The sequence below is a fragment of the Apis mellifera genome, linkage group LG11, assembly GCF_003254395.2.
Source record: "Apis mellifera strain DH4 linkage group LG11, Amel_HAv3.1, whole genome shotgun sequence".
Taxonomy (NCBI): domain Eukaryota; kingdom Metazoa; phylum Arthropoda; class Insecta; order Hymenoptera; family Apidae; genus Apis; species Apis mellifera.
In genome coordinates, this window is record NC_037648.1 from 12,871,567 (window position 1) to 12,885,835 (window position 14,269).

The window sequence follows — 14,269 nt, forward strand, 5'->3', positions numbered from 1 at the left end:
TAAGCCGAGGCCTTAGCCCAGTTCACCTCGCCCCCCTTCCTCTCTCCTAGGATCCACCATCGCGTGGGTGGACGATTTTATCACCCGATAAAGACATCGCGCCATTTTTCCTTCGAAACTCGTAATTCTTCCTGGAGAATTTATTCTGTTGGTTTAAATTATGAATTGAATTAATTAATAATTAATTATTAAATTATTAAATTATGAATAATTATGAATAATTATAATTAAAATAAAATCCAGGTTTTGTAATTTGTCGAAACTATTGCGCTTTACTCTTTTTCGAAACTTTCGTTTCTTCTTTTGAAGGCGTCGAGAGAATCGATAATAGAAGTGAGTGGAATTAAACCTTCTGTCTCTTCTTCCTTTCTAGAGTCTCTTCTTTTTTTTAAATAACTTTTGGATTATTGCACGCACGTTCCAAAAACCTTTCCCTTTTCGAAAGGAGGAGAGGTATTCGCAAGGTTCTCTTCCTCGTCGAATTTCTCTTGTTGTTGGCCAGGGAAATCGGTCGATTCCAGGTCACCGAATCGCGAGGAGGAAGGACGATACCGGGTGATTAAATTGCACAAAAGTTGCTTTGACCGGCCGATCGAGTCGGCGTCGGCCACGCGGAACCGTGACAAACTTCGTTTCCAAAGATCAGTTTCACGGTCCGGCTGAGGGATGAAGCGAGAGAGAGAGAGAAAGAGGGGATGTCGAGCAAGAAGGAGGGGAAATAAAATGGATGGATTAGGAAGATTGTATAAACCTGCGTGACATCGATTATTGAAAAAATTTATATCAATAATATTAAATATTTATGAATTAAAAATTTAAAAATATTTACAATTTTAATTTATTGATTTATATAATGAATTTAATTAATTAAATTTAAATTATACTTGGAGCGTGATATTGAAAATATTAACGAAAATTTTTTAAACTTTTTAAACAAAAATTCTTAGTTAGGATTTATAATAATCCAAATGATTTATTATTTAGTTCTAATTTGTAAAATTATTCCAGAATAATATATAAATTTATATTAATTAATTGAATTAATATATTGAAAATAATTCTGCAACAACAAATTATATTATATTATTATTAATTTGTCTGAATCCGGTCCCGCGAGTGAACAGAGTCGTAACAAGTTTCCACTGGAAATTTCCACTCGGCAAGAAATACTCTCGAGAGTTTTATCCCCTTGGATTTTATCCTCCTCGAGAAGAAATAAGGGGAAGATGGGAGTTTGAGAGAAAAAGTAGATTGATGAGGGAGGAGGGAGGGAAAGTTGGACGATGGTCGCGGATCGAGAGCGGATCGGGAAAGTTCGAGGCGGAAGAAGAAGGGGGATGTAAAAGAAACGAAAATGGACGATTGTGACGATGTGACGCGTATGTAATTGCTTTCTAATTGTAATTAGATGACGTACAGAACCCGATCTTCATCTTCATCTTCATCTTCTTTCTCTCTATCTTCGACGAGGAAAAAGGTAAATTTACAGGAAGAATAAAAAGGAACCGTGAGAAAGAAATGGAAGAAATAAAGGAACGTTAATGAACACGGTGAACACGAAGCGAAATACGACGTGGAGTGGAAACTAGTGAAAATGCAAAAAGGAGAAGAAGAGGGGAAAAGGCAAAGAGCGTGCAAACAAGAAATTCAACAAAGAATCATCGATTAATAGAACGAGCCCGTGTTATAATAAAATCATTTGTCTCTCAATATTTCCCCTCATCCGTTTCAAGCCGCTTTGTTCTTTCCGATTTTTCTCCCCAACCCCCTCTTATCGTAATCAAACTATGATAAGGGATTTAATCCGAATATTTCGTGGACAAAAATCAACGATCACATTTTTTTGAATCGTCATATTATTATACCGAAAAGTCTGTTGGAAGTAAATAAGGGATTCTTCTTTTTTTACGAGGATAAAAAGAAAGAGTCTTGAAGGTAAGGTAAATTTTCGATAGGATAACTATGCTACTTTGCCCGTATCAAATTTCTAACGTTTTTCCGCGACTCTTTTATTCCATCTCGAGCAATATGGTTTTTCAATGAGCGTGAAGAGTGATAATTGAAAGAGGAAAAAAAAAAAAAATGTCTGTAATCCCTGTGGATACAGAAAGAAAATAAATGGTCACCGATGAATCGAATTTCCGGTTGAAATCCTTCAATTCTAGATGAATGCACTTTCAGCTTGTTCATTCGATTCGTTCATCGAACAAAAAAGCGTATTGAAAGTAAAGAGAAAAACGAGTATCATCGATCGTGATCTCTGTTTTTTATCGTGCCTCGGAATTTTTCTTTTAATTAATAATTCCACTTTGAGAAATATCTAATCAATTACGCGATCTTTTCTGAAAAATGAAAATCAAAGAAATATCATCAAAAATGTTACTTTCCAATTAAAGAATGTTTAAATTTAAAAAAAAAACAAGTAACAATAAATTACTTGAAAGAAGATGGATTTATTAACGATTTATCTCGGCGGACGACAAAAAATTACCGTATCCGTAATAAAAATCCTCTCTCTTCGCAAATTTTGATAGAACGAGCCGATTGTAAGGATTAAAGAACGAAATAAATAGGAAAAAATAAAAATACAACGTCTTCCATCCGCGATCCATTTTCCACTCACTCGGAAATGCATCCTTAAGCGTTCTTAAGTATCGATTCAACCGTCCCCTTTGAAGCCAACTTCTTACACGTTCTGCGTCGAACGCAGAATCGAGAATCGAGAATCTCTGATTCCAACGTATCCTTTTTCCTTTTTTTTTCTCAAAAATTCTCGAAAATTCGAACGTGAATCGATCGATTCGAGTTGGGATATGGTCGATTAAAGGGGACGCATCCACCATTTCTCGTCGGATGATCGGTCATCCGAACGAATCAGTGGGAGTATCCCAGACAATTGGCCCAGAATCGGTCCATGGTGTGGTAGAGATGGGGGAAGACGTTCCCGAGGGCGTGCGCCTCGTCCGTGTACGTCTGCTGCTGGAACATTATGTCGCTGTTCACCAAAGCCTTGTTCAGCATCATGGTTTGCTGGTAGTGCACGTTGTCGTCCGCTGTCCCGTGTATCAGCATGTACTTTTTCCCTCGCATACCCTCCACCCTCCTGCTCACGTCCGTGTCGTTGTAACCGCTCTGATTGTCCTCCGGGGTCGGCAGGCCCATGAACCGTTCCGTGTACAAGGAATCTGAGAAAACCATACGGCGGTAAAGAAGAAATTTCGATTCTTTTAATATCAGGAAGAAGATATTTTTAAGGTATTTTTGTACGAGAAATTACCGTAATAAATCCAGGAGGTGACGGGTGCGACTGATATGCCGCACTTGAACACCGACTCGGCGTCGGTGGCCAGCACCATGGCGGCCGAGAAACCGCCGTAACTCCAACCCCATATGCCCGTCCTGTTCGAATCGATCCACGAGTACTTCTCCTGCAGCGTTCTGCTCAATACAACTCCGTTACAATCTAACTTATCAAGGATAAAATGGCGAATACAAAATGAACCACCTGGTGATAATAATCTGATCCTCGATCTCCACGGTGCCGAGTCGGCGATAGATCTCGAACAGCATCTTGCTCCCTTTGTACGCCGATCCACGCCCGTCGATGCGCCCATAAATTACGCTCCTGTTCGTCACTATGTACGACTCGAACCCGTACGTAGCCTCCTCCGTAATCCTGATAGTGTTCGGCCCTGCGTACCTGCGGAGAAAAGAAGAATAATCTTGGAAGGAAACAAGCCTATTTATCAACTCGATTAATTGAATTCGTTCAAATTTGCTCGAAGATCTTGATCGTTTTTACAATAATGAAAACTTGGCTTCGAAGGAAGGAAATAGGCGTTTATCAGCTCGACTCGATTGATAAACCGAGAAATAATCCGTTCAAATTTGATGAAACAACTCACACGTTGATCAGCAGAGGATACTTTTTCGTCTCGTCGAAGTCGGGCGGCAGGTAAAGCTTAACCTTGTTCGTGTACCCGTTCGCGTTCACGTTGAAATTCTTGACAATCGGCTGCGTACGGGCGGCCAACTTGCGCCTAAGGGATCGGTTCTCCTCCCAAATCGAGATCTGCCTGTGATTCGCGTTCACTATCGCGATGAAGACAGGGTCTGGGCCGGCGCAGTACAACGCGTAATGAGAACCGTTGGTCGAGAAGTAGGCGTAGGCGTAGGTGCAACGATTCCCTGTTTTTAAAATTATTCTCCCTCCGTGATTAAATAGAATTCAGAAGAATTGGAGAGAAGGATGGGTCTTACCCTCGGGGGTGAGGACGTCGCACGACAGGCAAACGGGCGGCTCGTTGCCGCTCAATTGGACGGAGTAGAGATTCTTGTGGGATGGTTTGCCGAGCTCGGTGCCCAAGTAATAGAGCCTGGCCCTGGCGTGGTCGACGAGCAACAGGGAGATAACCTCGCACGTTCCAGGCGTCAAATCCGTCTCGTCGACCAGGGCGCCGTTCCTGTACTCGAGCCTCGTCGCGTGGAGAAACCGTCCCGCCTTCGTGCCCGAGTCTTGAAGCTTCGCAACGATCACGTATCGGTCGTGATAGAGGGGTGGTTGGATGCGAAGCCAACCCTCCGTCTCCTCCTCGTAATAAATATTATTCGCGTTACCCTTCGTGTCGTACAGCACTAATTGGGCCTTGTTCTGCACCCTGTTCGTCCACGTCGCAACAATCTCGCCGTCCCTCCTCCAGTTCGCGGTATAAAGAACGTTGTCTCTGGGAAGAGGAATAGAGATAATATTTTTTTAGAAATATCTTAAGGTTGAACTTTCTCTAGCGAAATTTATCATCGAGTTTATATTGAAATTATTGGGTTGGCAATTAAGTGATTGCGGATTTCACTCATAGATGGCTTCAGTTGAATCTTTAGGTTTGCTGGCGTAGTCCAAATGTAAAACACATTTTGTTATTCGATAGTTGGTAATTCAGTAATGTCAATCGGTAAAAAAAGTTTTTTGGCATTCGTTGAAAAATGGAAAATCAAAAGGAACATTATCGTCGTATTTTGCTTTTTTATTTTCGCAAAGGGAAAAACGCGTCGCAAGCTCGCAAAAAGTTATGCGCCTTAAAAGAACGGCAGTGTCAAAATTGGTTCGACAAATTTCGTTCTGGTGATTTTTCACTCGAAGACGAAAAACGCTCTGGTCGTCCAGTTGAAGTTGATGACGACCTAATCGAAGCGATAATCGATTCGGATCGTCACGGTACAACTCGTTAGATTGCAGAGAAGCTTCATGTATCGCGTACATGCATCGAAAACCACTTAAAACAATTTGGCTATGTTCGAAAACTCGATACATGGGTTCCTCGCGAACTGAAAGAAAAGCATTTAACGCAACGCATTGACAGCTGCGATTTGCTAAAGAAACGTAATGAAAACGATCCATTTTTAAAACGACCGATAACTGGCGATGAAAAATGGGTTGTTTGCAACAATATCAAGCGGAAAAGATGGTGGAGCAGGCCACGTGAACCAGCTCAAACAACATCAAAAGCTGGTATTCGTCGAAAGAAGGTTTTGTTATCAGTTTGGTGGGATTACAAAGGATTACAACGATCAATTCTGTTGTCTACATTGAACAACTAACAAAATTAAAGAATGCAGTTGAAGAAAAGCGGCCCGAATTGACAAATCGAAAAGGTGTTGCATTCCATCGTGACGATGCAAGGCCACACGCATCTTTGGTCACTCGGCAAAAATTATTGGAGCTTGGTTGGGATTATTTTCCGATTACTTTTTGTTTCGATCTTTACAAAACTCCTTGAATGGTAAAAATTTCAATTAATAATGATGATATCAAATCGTACCTCATTCAGTTTTTTGCTAATAAAAACCACAAGTTTTATGAACGTGGGATTACGATGCTGCCTGAAAGATGGCAAAAGGTCATTGATCAAAACGGGCAACGCATTGCGGAATAAACTTATTTAATTCCATGAAAAAATTGTCTTTGACTTTCTAAAAAAAAATCCGCAATTACTTAGTTGCCAACCCAAATAAATTTGACAAAATATAAAACGAGGGGAAAAATGGAACGAGTCAATTCAGATCTTTGTGACTTTTGTGTGTATATACTCACGCTCCAACGACATCGACAGGCGGCGGAAGATCGATCAATTTCGAGGAGGGATCGTGCAAGTCGATCACGCTCAGGGACACGAATGGGTTCGTGGTGCCCGCCTAGAATTCGAGAAAGGAGAAAAAGAGAAAGAAAGTAAGATAATTGAAAAATCTTCCCGCTCTTTCCACGCGTATCTTCTCTTCTCCGCGAAAAAAGGGAAATGAAACGCGAAAATTGAGCGACATGGATCCAACTATGTATACAACTAAGGAAGGAAAAGTGAAACTGGAGGAGGAGGAGTTAATAAAAATCCCCCTTTTCAATTCCTTCGTTACGATCATCTCTCCAACTTCCGTTTTTTCGCGTTCAAAGCGAAGAGGATATCTACTTTCGGATATTTTATCCTGATCTCGTTCGGATATTGATCCCTCGAGTTTCCAGGGGAGCCGTATTTAGATATCACGATATCGCGGACGTTGGTGTCGTTGAACGTGGCGAAAGCAAGGTGTCGTCCGTCGGGCGAGATCCAGAATGCGACCGGGGAGCCCAGCACTTCCTCTGTAAATCATCATCGTTGATTAATTATAATCGATCTTACTCGTCGATCGGACGGATTCGACTGTTTCCCTCTTTCTCTTTCTCGTTTCTTTTTTTCCATCGTTGCTTTCGATTTACCCTCGTAAACCCAGTCGGGTATCCCGTTGAAAACGATGTCCGGGACGCCGGTGTTCGTTATCCTTCGAGTGTCGCTGCCACCCTCGAAGAACACCTGATAATAGATATCGTTCTTGTGAACGTAAATCAAAGCGTTCCTCGTGGGCGACCATTTGAACAGTGGTATGCGATCGCCATTCGCGATATCCGTGAACGTTCTGCGGTATATGTAAAAAAGAAAAAAAAGGAAAAGAAGAAAAAAAAAAAAAAAAAGGGGAAAGAAAGAAAGAAAGAGAAGATAAACAATTTTTCTATATCCATAATATTCGGATAGGAGTTTTTTTTCATTTATATTTTCGGTTATTATATTCGTATATATATATATATTATTTATGTGTATCGGGGCATTAACATTATCGTTATTGCCAACGAATAACTGTTTCGAAAAATTTGATTTATCAGCGAGACTTTAACAATACACGTAATATTGGTAAGGTAATGTAAAAGAAGTAGATAATTCACCTGGATTTAATGTTGTACACGGTGCACTTTTGGTGTATCGAGTATCGAAACCCCTGGAAAAAGTCGAGGAAAGGTTATCAGATATTCTTAGAGAGAGGAGAGAAAGAAAATTGTCATCACTCACGTTCACGTAGTCGTGGCCGATAGCTACGTGGGAATTGTCGAAGGAAAACATCACGGACGCTTTGTCGAAATCGGCCTGAAACATTAATCGAGTTAAACGAAATAATCATCGATTTATCATTAAAAATTGTCGAAATTTCGAGAGGACGAATTTTGCAAGCAGACATTCCGAGGATCTATATTTCACAATCGATGTAACGATTATAATATAATTGATAGGCGGAATATAGTCACACGTTTAAATCTTGAAGTAAATCGAATGATTTCGAATGACAAACTTTATCTGTAAATATTTCTCCAAGATAAGAAAATATTCTAAAAATCTGCAAATTGATAGACAAATCGTGAACAATGTACACGTGTAAAAAGGGGAAGAGGTTCTTTCAAAAGTCTGCATCCGATTGCATAATAGGTCAGAAAGCGTTTAACGCGGAATGCGGTTGAACGGGACGGAGAGGAATCGAAACGGAGAAATGTCAAACAACGCGTCTCTTAAATCAACAACAATTCACAGATTTGTTGATTCACCGAGAGGATGGACACCGATGTTTCCCCTCGAGTTAAGAAGCTGGACGGAGAGAATTTCCGTGCCGATTAATCAAACCGTTGTTTGCCTCCCGCAGGACGTTCCCAGCGGTTTGTTCTCGAGATTGAAATTTATCGCGCCCCAACGAAGAGAAAATCGTTTCTTCAATTTCGAAATCTCGCTACAATAATTTGCAAAATTGCGATGAAGGCTCACCGTGACGGACGAATCGAGGAGAACGGTGCCCGATCCTGTCGTGACGTCGAACAATCGGATATCGCCGACGTAGTTGTCCGAGTAAAGGATTTCCCTGTCCGTTTTCCAGGTGCCGTTGAAACTGTTCGCCCGGAAACTTTGATCGTAAGTCTCCTCCAGGTTGAAAGGGACCCTTGCACTCCGATGATCCTCCTCTTCGAGGGGCTCGTATCTCTCCAAGTCCTGGTCGATCACTCGTGGAACTGAATAGAAGAAGACTCTCTCGTTTTCGAATAAACATGGAGGAAGAAATCGAGCACTTCGTATCGAGGCAAATGGAATAATAATTGTTCAAAGTACGTCTGAAACCCCGTCGATTCTCTCGCGATAGACGAGGACTGATTAATTTAGTTTATTATTCGTTAAGCCGTAACTGGGTCAATAACGTGGTGACTCGATCTGTATTACGTTGTTACACGCTTCCAACCAATGTTTACATTCAGGTATTGCGAGAATAATTTATCATCGAAAGTATATATAATTTATGGTAGTATTTATAAGTACGTAATAATTTGTAAATCTCAAAGTCAAACGGTGTTTCTGGATTAATTCAAATTTTTTTCTCTCCTCAAAGCGAGGAGGAGAAGTTTAAGGAAAACGATATCCTCGCGATTATCTCGAGGCGAATCGGCGAGGCATCCGGACGCGTCTCGAGGCATCCGGTCCCTAAGCGGCTCAGCGCGATTATCTCTCGGGGACAAAGAAGCGGAAGACTCACCGGATTTTCCAGCAACGAGGACGACCAGCGATCCGTGCACCACCAGCAGCAGCGCCAGCTGCACCAGTACCTGCGAAACGTTTCACTCCCTTCAGTTGGAGAAGAAAAAATATACAAATATATATATAGATATAAAAAGGAGAATCCTTTCTAAGGTCCTCTTCCTCGTGGCATCTTGTCGAAGAAGGGAGAAATGGAGGAGAGAAAGAGAGAAACGAAAGTGCAGAATCGTCTCAACGATTATTCGATGATTCTCCTATTTTTAAATTCATTGAAGAGAAAAGTGATTGAAGATGATTCGAGAGAATGAAAAGAAATTTGTCTTCGAACGAGTAAAATTTAAAAAGAAAGTGATTGTTTAATACAATGGTTGTATTTCTTATTGAAGATATAACTTTCTTATCCACTTCTTCTCTCGTTTCGATATTCTACGATATCCGTAAATTTAAACTCGAGGAGTCGATAGTCGCCAAGGATGATCCCGTTTATCCAACGTTATCGCGAATTGGAAACTGGTTAAATTGTATAAAAGAAGGAAGGAAGAACCGGTCGAGAGACTGGTTGCTGGCGAGATAAATCGTCGACTTGCGCGCAAAAAGTCGAAAGTCTTCGACTGTTGTTGCGAATCATTCAAGGGATAGGATCGATGCCTCGAATAATAATCGATCCTTGTTAAAAACTCGAGTTTATTATTTAGATCGGAGATGTTACGATTTTCTTCGAAGAGGCTCGAGTCAGAAGTTAAATGTTCACTCGAATTCCCCGTTTAATGCCCGATCGTTACTGTCGCGATAAAAAGTTTAAAAGTTTCGAAAGACACGTTTGAAATTTTTACGGTGATAAAGAATTTTCAAAAAAAATAAAAAACGTTTAAAAAATAGAATAGAAAACGTTATCCGCACGTGCTCCAATCTTTCGGCGAGTTTCTCTTAATGAAAAAGGAGGGAGAACGGCTGGCTTGAAATTAAACAAACTCGTATTTTCTTACTCGAGTCGAGTTTTAATTCAAATGAATTCTTCGTGATCCAATATCCGAATCGATGAAATGCGTTAATATTTAATCAGGTTCGAAAAAAAAGAAAATAATATTCTATTATTCAACACGATCGAATTGTACATTTTACAAGTTAACCTCCATCTTTTCGTTGCCTTCTCTCCAGCCACGAGACGAAAAACACTTTTCCTGGGTTCCCCTCGAAGAACGCTTTTCGATGAAAAACACTTCCACGCTGGCTCATCGAATTCCTGCGCTTAGTTTCTCTCTCACGATCTCGTGATGTATATATATATTTTCACGTTTCGAAATCGGGAAGCGACATATCCGTGGATCGGAGAAATATTCGATCGGATCGGTCGCGTCAAATGATCCACTTGATGAACCGGTCCGGAAACTCCGTGAAAATTAAAATATCCGGATCCGAAGTCGGATTAAACGTCATCCTCCGATTACTCGTCTCGATGAAGACGAAAAAAAGAGAGCAACGATTATTGCGCGGCTAAACGCGAATAACGTCACGTTTTGAACATCGTCTCTGCTCGAAACGAGAGATAAAATTGCTGTCACGTGTCACGAGACTCGAAAGAAAACGAACTAAAAACGAGTAAACAGATCTTTGTAACAACTAATTTATCGATGAGTATGATACATACACATTTACAATTATCTCTCGGAACGATAACGATAAAAATAAATAGATATCTATCGCTTTCTTACAAATCGACAAACAACTTCAACTTTCCAAAAACTCTTTCTCTAAGAGAAAAAAATCTTCCATTCCAAACAAATTTTCTTATTCCTCCTCCTAATCTCTCTTCCAAATATCTATCTACATTGACAAACAACTCTCAACAACTTCAACTTTCCAAAAACCCTTTCTCTAAGAAAAAAAAAATCTTCCATTCCAAACTAATTTTCTTATTCCTCCTCCTAATCTCCCTTCCAATTTCGAATTTAAGAATTATACAAGAATAATTTTATTCCTCCTCCTAATCTCCCTTCGAATTTAAGAATTATACAAGAATAATTTTACTCCTGCTCCTAATCTCCCTTCCAACTTCGAATTTAAGAATTATACAAGAATAATTTTACTCTTGCTCCTAATCTCTCTTCCAACTTCGAATTTAAGAATTATACAAGAATAACTAATTTCAATTCCAAACTAATTTTCTTATTCCTCCTCCTAATCTCTCTTCCAAATATCTATCTACATTGACAAACAACTCTCAACAACTTCAACTTTCCAAAAACCCTTTCTCTAAGAAAAAAAAAATCTTCCATTCCAAACTAATTTTCTTATTCCTCCTCCTAATCTCCCTTCCAATTTCGAATTTAAGAATTATACAAGAATAATTTTATTCCTCCTCCTAATCTCCCTTCGAATTTAAGAATTATACAAGAATAATTTTACTCCTGCTCCTAATCTCCCTTCCAACTTCGAATTTAAGAATTATACAAGAATAATTTTACTCTTGCTCCTAATCTCTCTTCCAACTTCGAATTTAAGAATTATACAAGAATAACTAATTTCAATTCCAAACTAATTTTCTTATTCCTCCTCCTAATCTCTCTTCCAAATATCTATCTACATTGACAAACAACTCTCAACAACTTCAACTTTCCAAAAACCCTTTCTCTAAGAAAAAAAAAATCTTCCATTCCAAACTAATTTTCTTATTCCTCCTCCTAATCTCCCTTCCAATTTCGAATTTAAGAATTATACAAGAATAATTTTATTCCTCCTCCTAATCTCCCTTCGAATTTAAGAATTATACAAGAATAATTTTACTCCTGCTCCTAATCTCCCTTCCAACTTCGAATTTAAGAATTATACAAGAATAATTTTACTCTTGCTCCTAATCTCTCTTCCAACTTCGAATTTAAGAATTATACAAGAATAACTAATTTCAATTCCAAACTAATTTTCTTATTCCTCCTCCTAATCTCTCTTCCAAATATCTATCTACATTGACAAACAACTCTCAACAACTTCAACTTTCCAAAAACCCTTTCTCTAAGAAAAAAAAAATCTTCCATTCCAAACAAATTTTCTTATTCCTCCTCCTAATCTCTCTTCCAATTTCGAATTTAAGAATTATACAAGAATAATTTTACTCTTGCTCCTAATCTCCCTTCCAACTTCGAATTTAAGAATTATACAAGAATAATTTTATTCCTGCTCCTAATCTCCCTTCCAACTTCGTTTAAGAATTATACAAGAATAATTTTACAATAATAAGAAGGGGAAAAATTGGATCAGAGACCACCATTGACAAGGGAGAGGCATACACTGCTCTCTTGTCCTGATGAAACCTTACCCTTACGTTCGACGGCATGGCGACCACGTGGCAGCGGTGTTCGTCGTTCCCTCGCCCTTGCCGCACCGTTTTCCGGTTAAGATCGAGAGATGGACGGATGCCACGATGGATGGCACGGTTACGTCCAACACCGACTGATCCATCACGTAGTTTTCCGACGTGCCGGAGGCGGCGATCACTCCCACCTCCGACCGGCCAACGAACACGGGGCACAACGCGATATCTTGGTGTTTTCCCGTTTTCTAGCCTCCCCCTCCATTCCTCGATCATTTTAAGGAAATCCTTCTCCTTCCTCGTTCGACAAACGAGGAGAAGAGGATTGTTGCGAAAATTATTTTACATTTCTCCAACATCTTGTTTATTAATCTTCTTGAACAATATCCATCCTATCTCCCTTTTTATCTGCTCCTTATCTCCTCCTTGCTTGACAATATCGACTTAGTTCCTCTTCGAACAAAACAACCGTAATCTCTTCCCCTTCCATATATAATCGATATCGATTTTAAAAAAAAAAATTCGGTTATCCGTCAAGGAGAGTCGAAAGGATTGGATTGAAAAAAGAAGGAAGAAAAAAAGAGGGAACGGAGAGGGAGAATTGAAGGGAGATCGAAAATCGGATTAACACGATCGAGTGAAACGTGCCGCGAGTACGTAACCCCCATGCGCGCCAGGTGAACGGTTCACGGTTCTTTTTATATAGGCTATATATAATCCCTGCACAACACGGGCCAACCTGTCGATAAACCCGTCGAGGAGAATTCTTCGAACGTTGAACATTCGATTCGACGAAGAAAAGATAAAATTGCACTTGAAATTATCGCGTGAATTGCCGTCACGCGTCTCTTGCGTAATTCTAAAGGAAAAAAAAAAAAAAAATGGCAATTCGGTGGATTATCTGTTCCGGTTGAAAGATAAAAAAAATCGATCGAAAAACGTTTCAAACCGGTGCTGTTAGAAAGAAATTTAATTTCCATTTCCGAATTACGCGAAGGAAGAGGAAGCTTTCGGTGACGTGATAATGGTGACGTGATTCGTGTCGTACAGTTTGAACGCTACATGTAGTTAATCTTTCAATTGCTAAGCTTATGGAAAATTACTTCCATTTTATCGTTGGATATACGATACACGTATTCTTCTTCTTCTTCGTTTGAAAACAATCTCGAAACTCGTCTTCTGCGAGTAGACAGAATTTTAGAGAAAATCCCGTTAAAAGGGGAAATCTCGCGAAAGTTTCTTCGGGCGAAGACACCGTATATTCGGTTGTTGTTGTTGTTGTATTCTTGAGGGAGAAGAAAAAGAAGCGATAATTTCGTTTTCGATCGAGTTCCGCATATTTTGCTCCAATTAGTTATTTACGAGAGTGATAAGAGGCCGGTCTATCTATCGCCCGTGTAGATAAAGAGCGTAGGTGGTCGTGGCGAGGACGCATCGCGTACGAGATAGCTCGTTAGGTCAATGCCACGTGAGTGCAACCTTTGTGGAGCAAAGTCTGCGCGGGCGGAATCGCCAAGTCAAACACGCATCTTTCAACGCTCGTTTGACACGGCATTCGCGTGACGTGTGCTCGGAAGAGTGCCGGAAACAAGCCGCTTATATCGTCGACCTCGACATATCCAATCAACCAATCTTCTCTGAATGCCTATTGTTCCGGTATTTCGAGCGTGATAAAACCTAGGCTGGGAGATATTCCTATAAATCCGTTGCTTTGTAGAAATCTCATCAACAGTCGCGTGGAAACGAAAGGAGAGTTTGATTGTATTTTATTCGTTGTGGAAAAAGTTCGATAAGAATTGATAATGAATTCGAAGGGAGAAAATTGGACGGAAGGAAGGATAAAAGTGAGAGACGATTTTAAAATTCGCAACGATGATTTTGAAGAAGAGAAGATCGAGGATATTAGGAATATCGTATACTGGATATAATGGATATATGGAATACATTAGTATGATGTAACGTGATCTCGTTTTTCAAGTGACGTCATCCCTTGTTGATCGAGTAATCGTTCGAGCGCCTGCAAGTATGCAACCTCATCGCTTATTTCCTACTGGTACCGATAGATGGCTGTAGCGCACAGTTTAGTAAATTC

The 14,269-nt window shown here is 39.9% G+C and overlaps 1 protein-coding gene across 2 annotated transcripts; it reads right to left on the reverse strand.

Moving 5' to 3' along the window:
* Positions 1–1,900: 1,900 nt before the first annotated feature.
* Positions 1,901–12,319, reverse strand: LOC410337 (venom dipeptidylpeptidase IV). 2 transcript variants are annotated; one of them, XM_026443541.1, is made up of 13 exons: positions 10,001–10,798; positions 8,869–8,938; positions 8,112–8,353; positions 7,371–7,445; positions 7,247–7,299; positions 6,746–6,942; positions 6,459–6,628; positions 6,089–6,189; positions 4,261–4,724; positions 3,906–4,188; positions 3,506–3,700; positions 3,278–3,438; positions 1,901–3,185 (listed from the first exon to the last, which is right to left on the reverse strand). In XM_026443541.1, exons 1-13 carry the CDS (start codon positions 10,004–10,006, stop codon positions 2,875–2,877), a joined length of 2,328 nt encoding a protein of 775 aa, XP_026299326.1. In that variant the 5' UTR covers positions 10,007–10,798; the 3' UTR covers positions 1,901–2,874.
* Between the last annotated feature and the right edge of the window lie 1,950 nt (positions 12,320–14,269).

Coding starts and splice junctions, on each gene's coding strand:
- LOC410337 (XM_026443541.1), bottom strand. Junction 6,190..6,458: donor TCAGGATAAAATATCCGAAA/GTAGATATCCTC, acceptor CTCGAATTCTAG/GCGGGCACCACGAACCCATT. Junction 4,725..6,088: donor CCTGTCGATGTCGTTGGAGC/GTGAGTATATAC, acceptor TCCTCTTCCCAG/AGACAACGTTCTTTATACCG.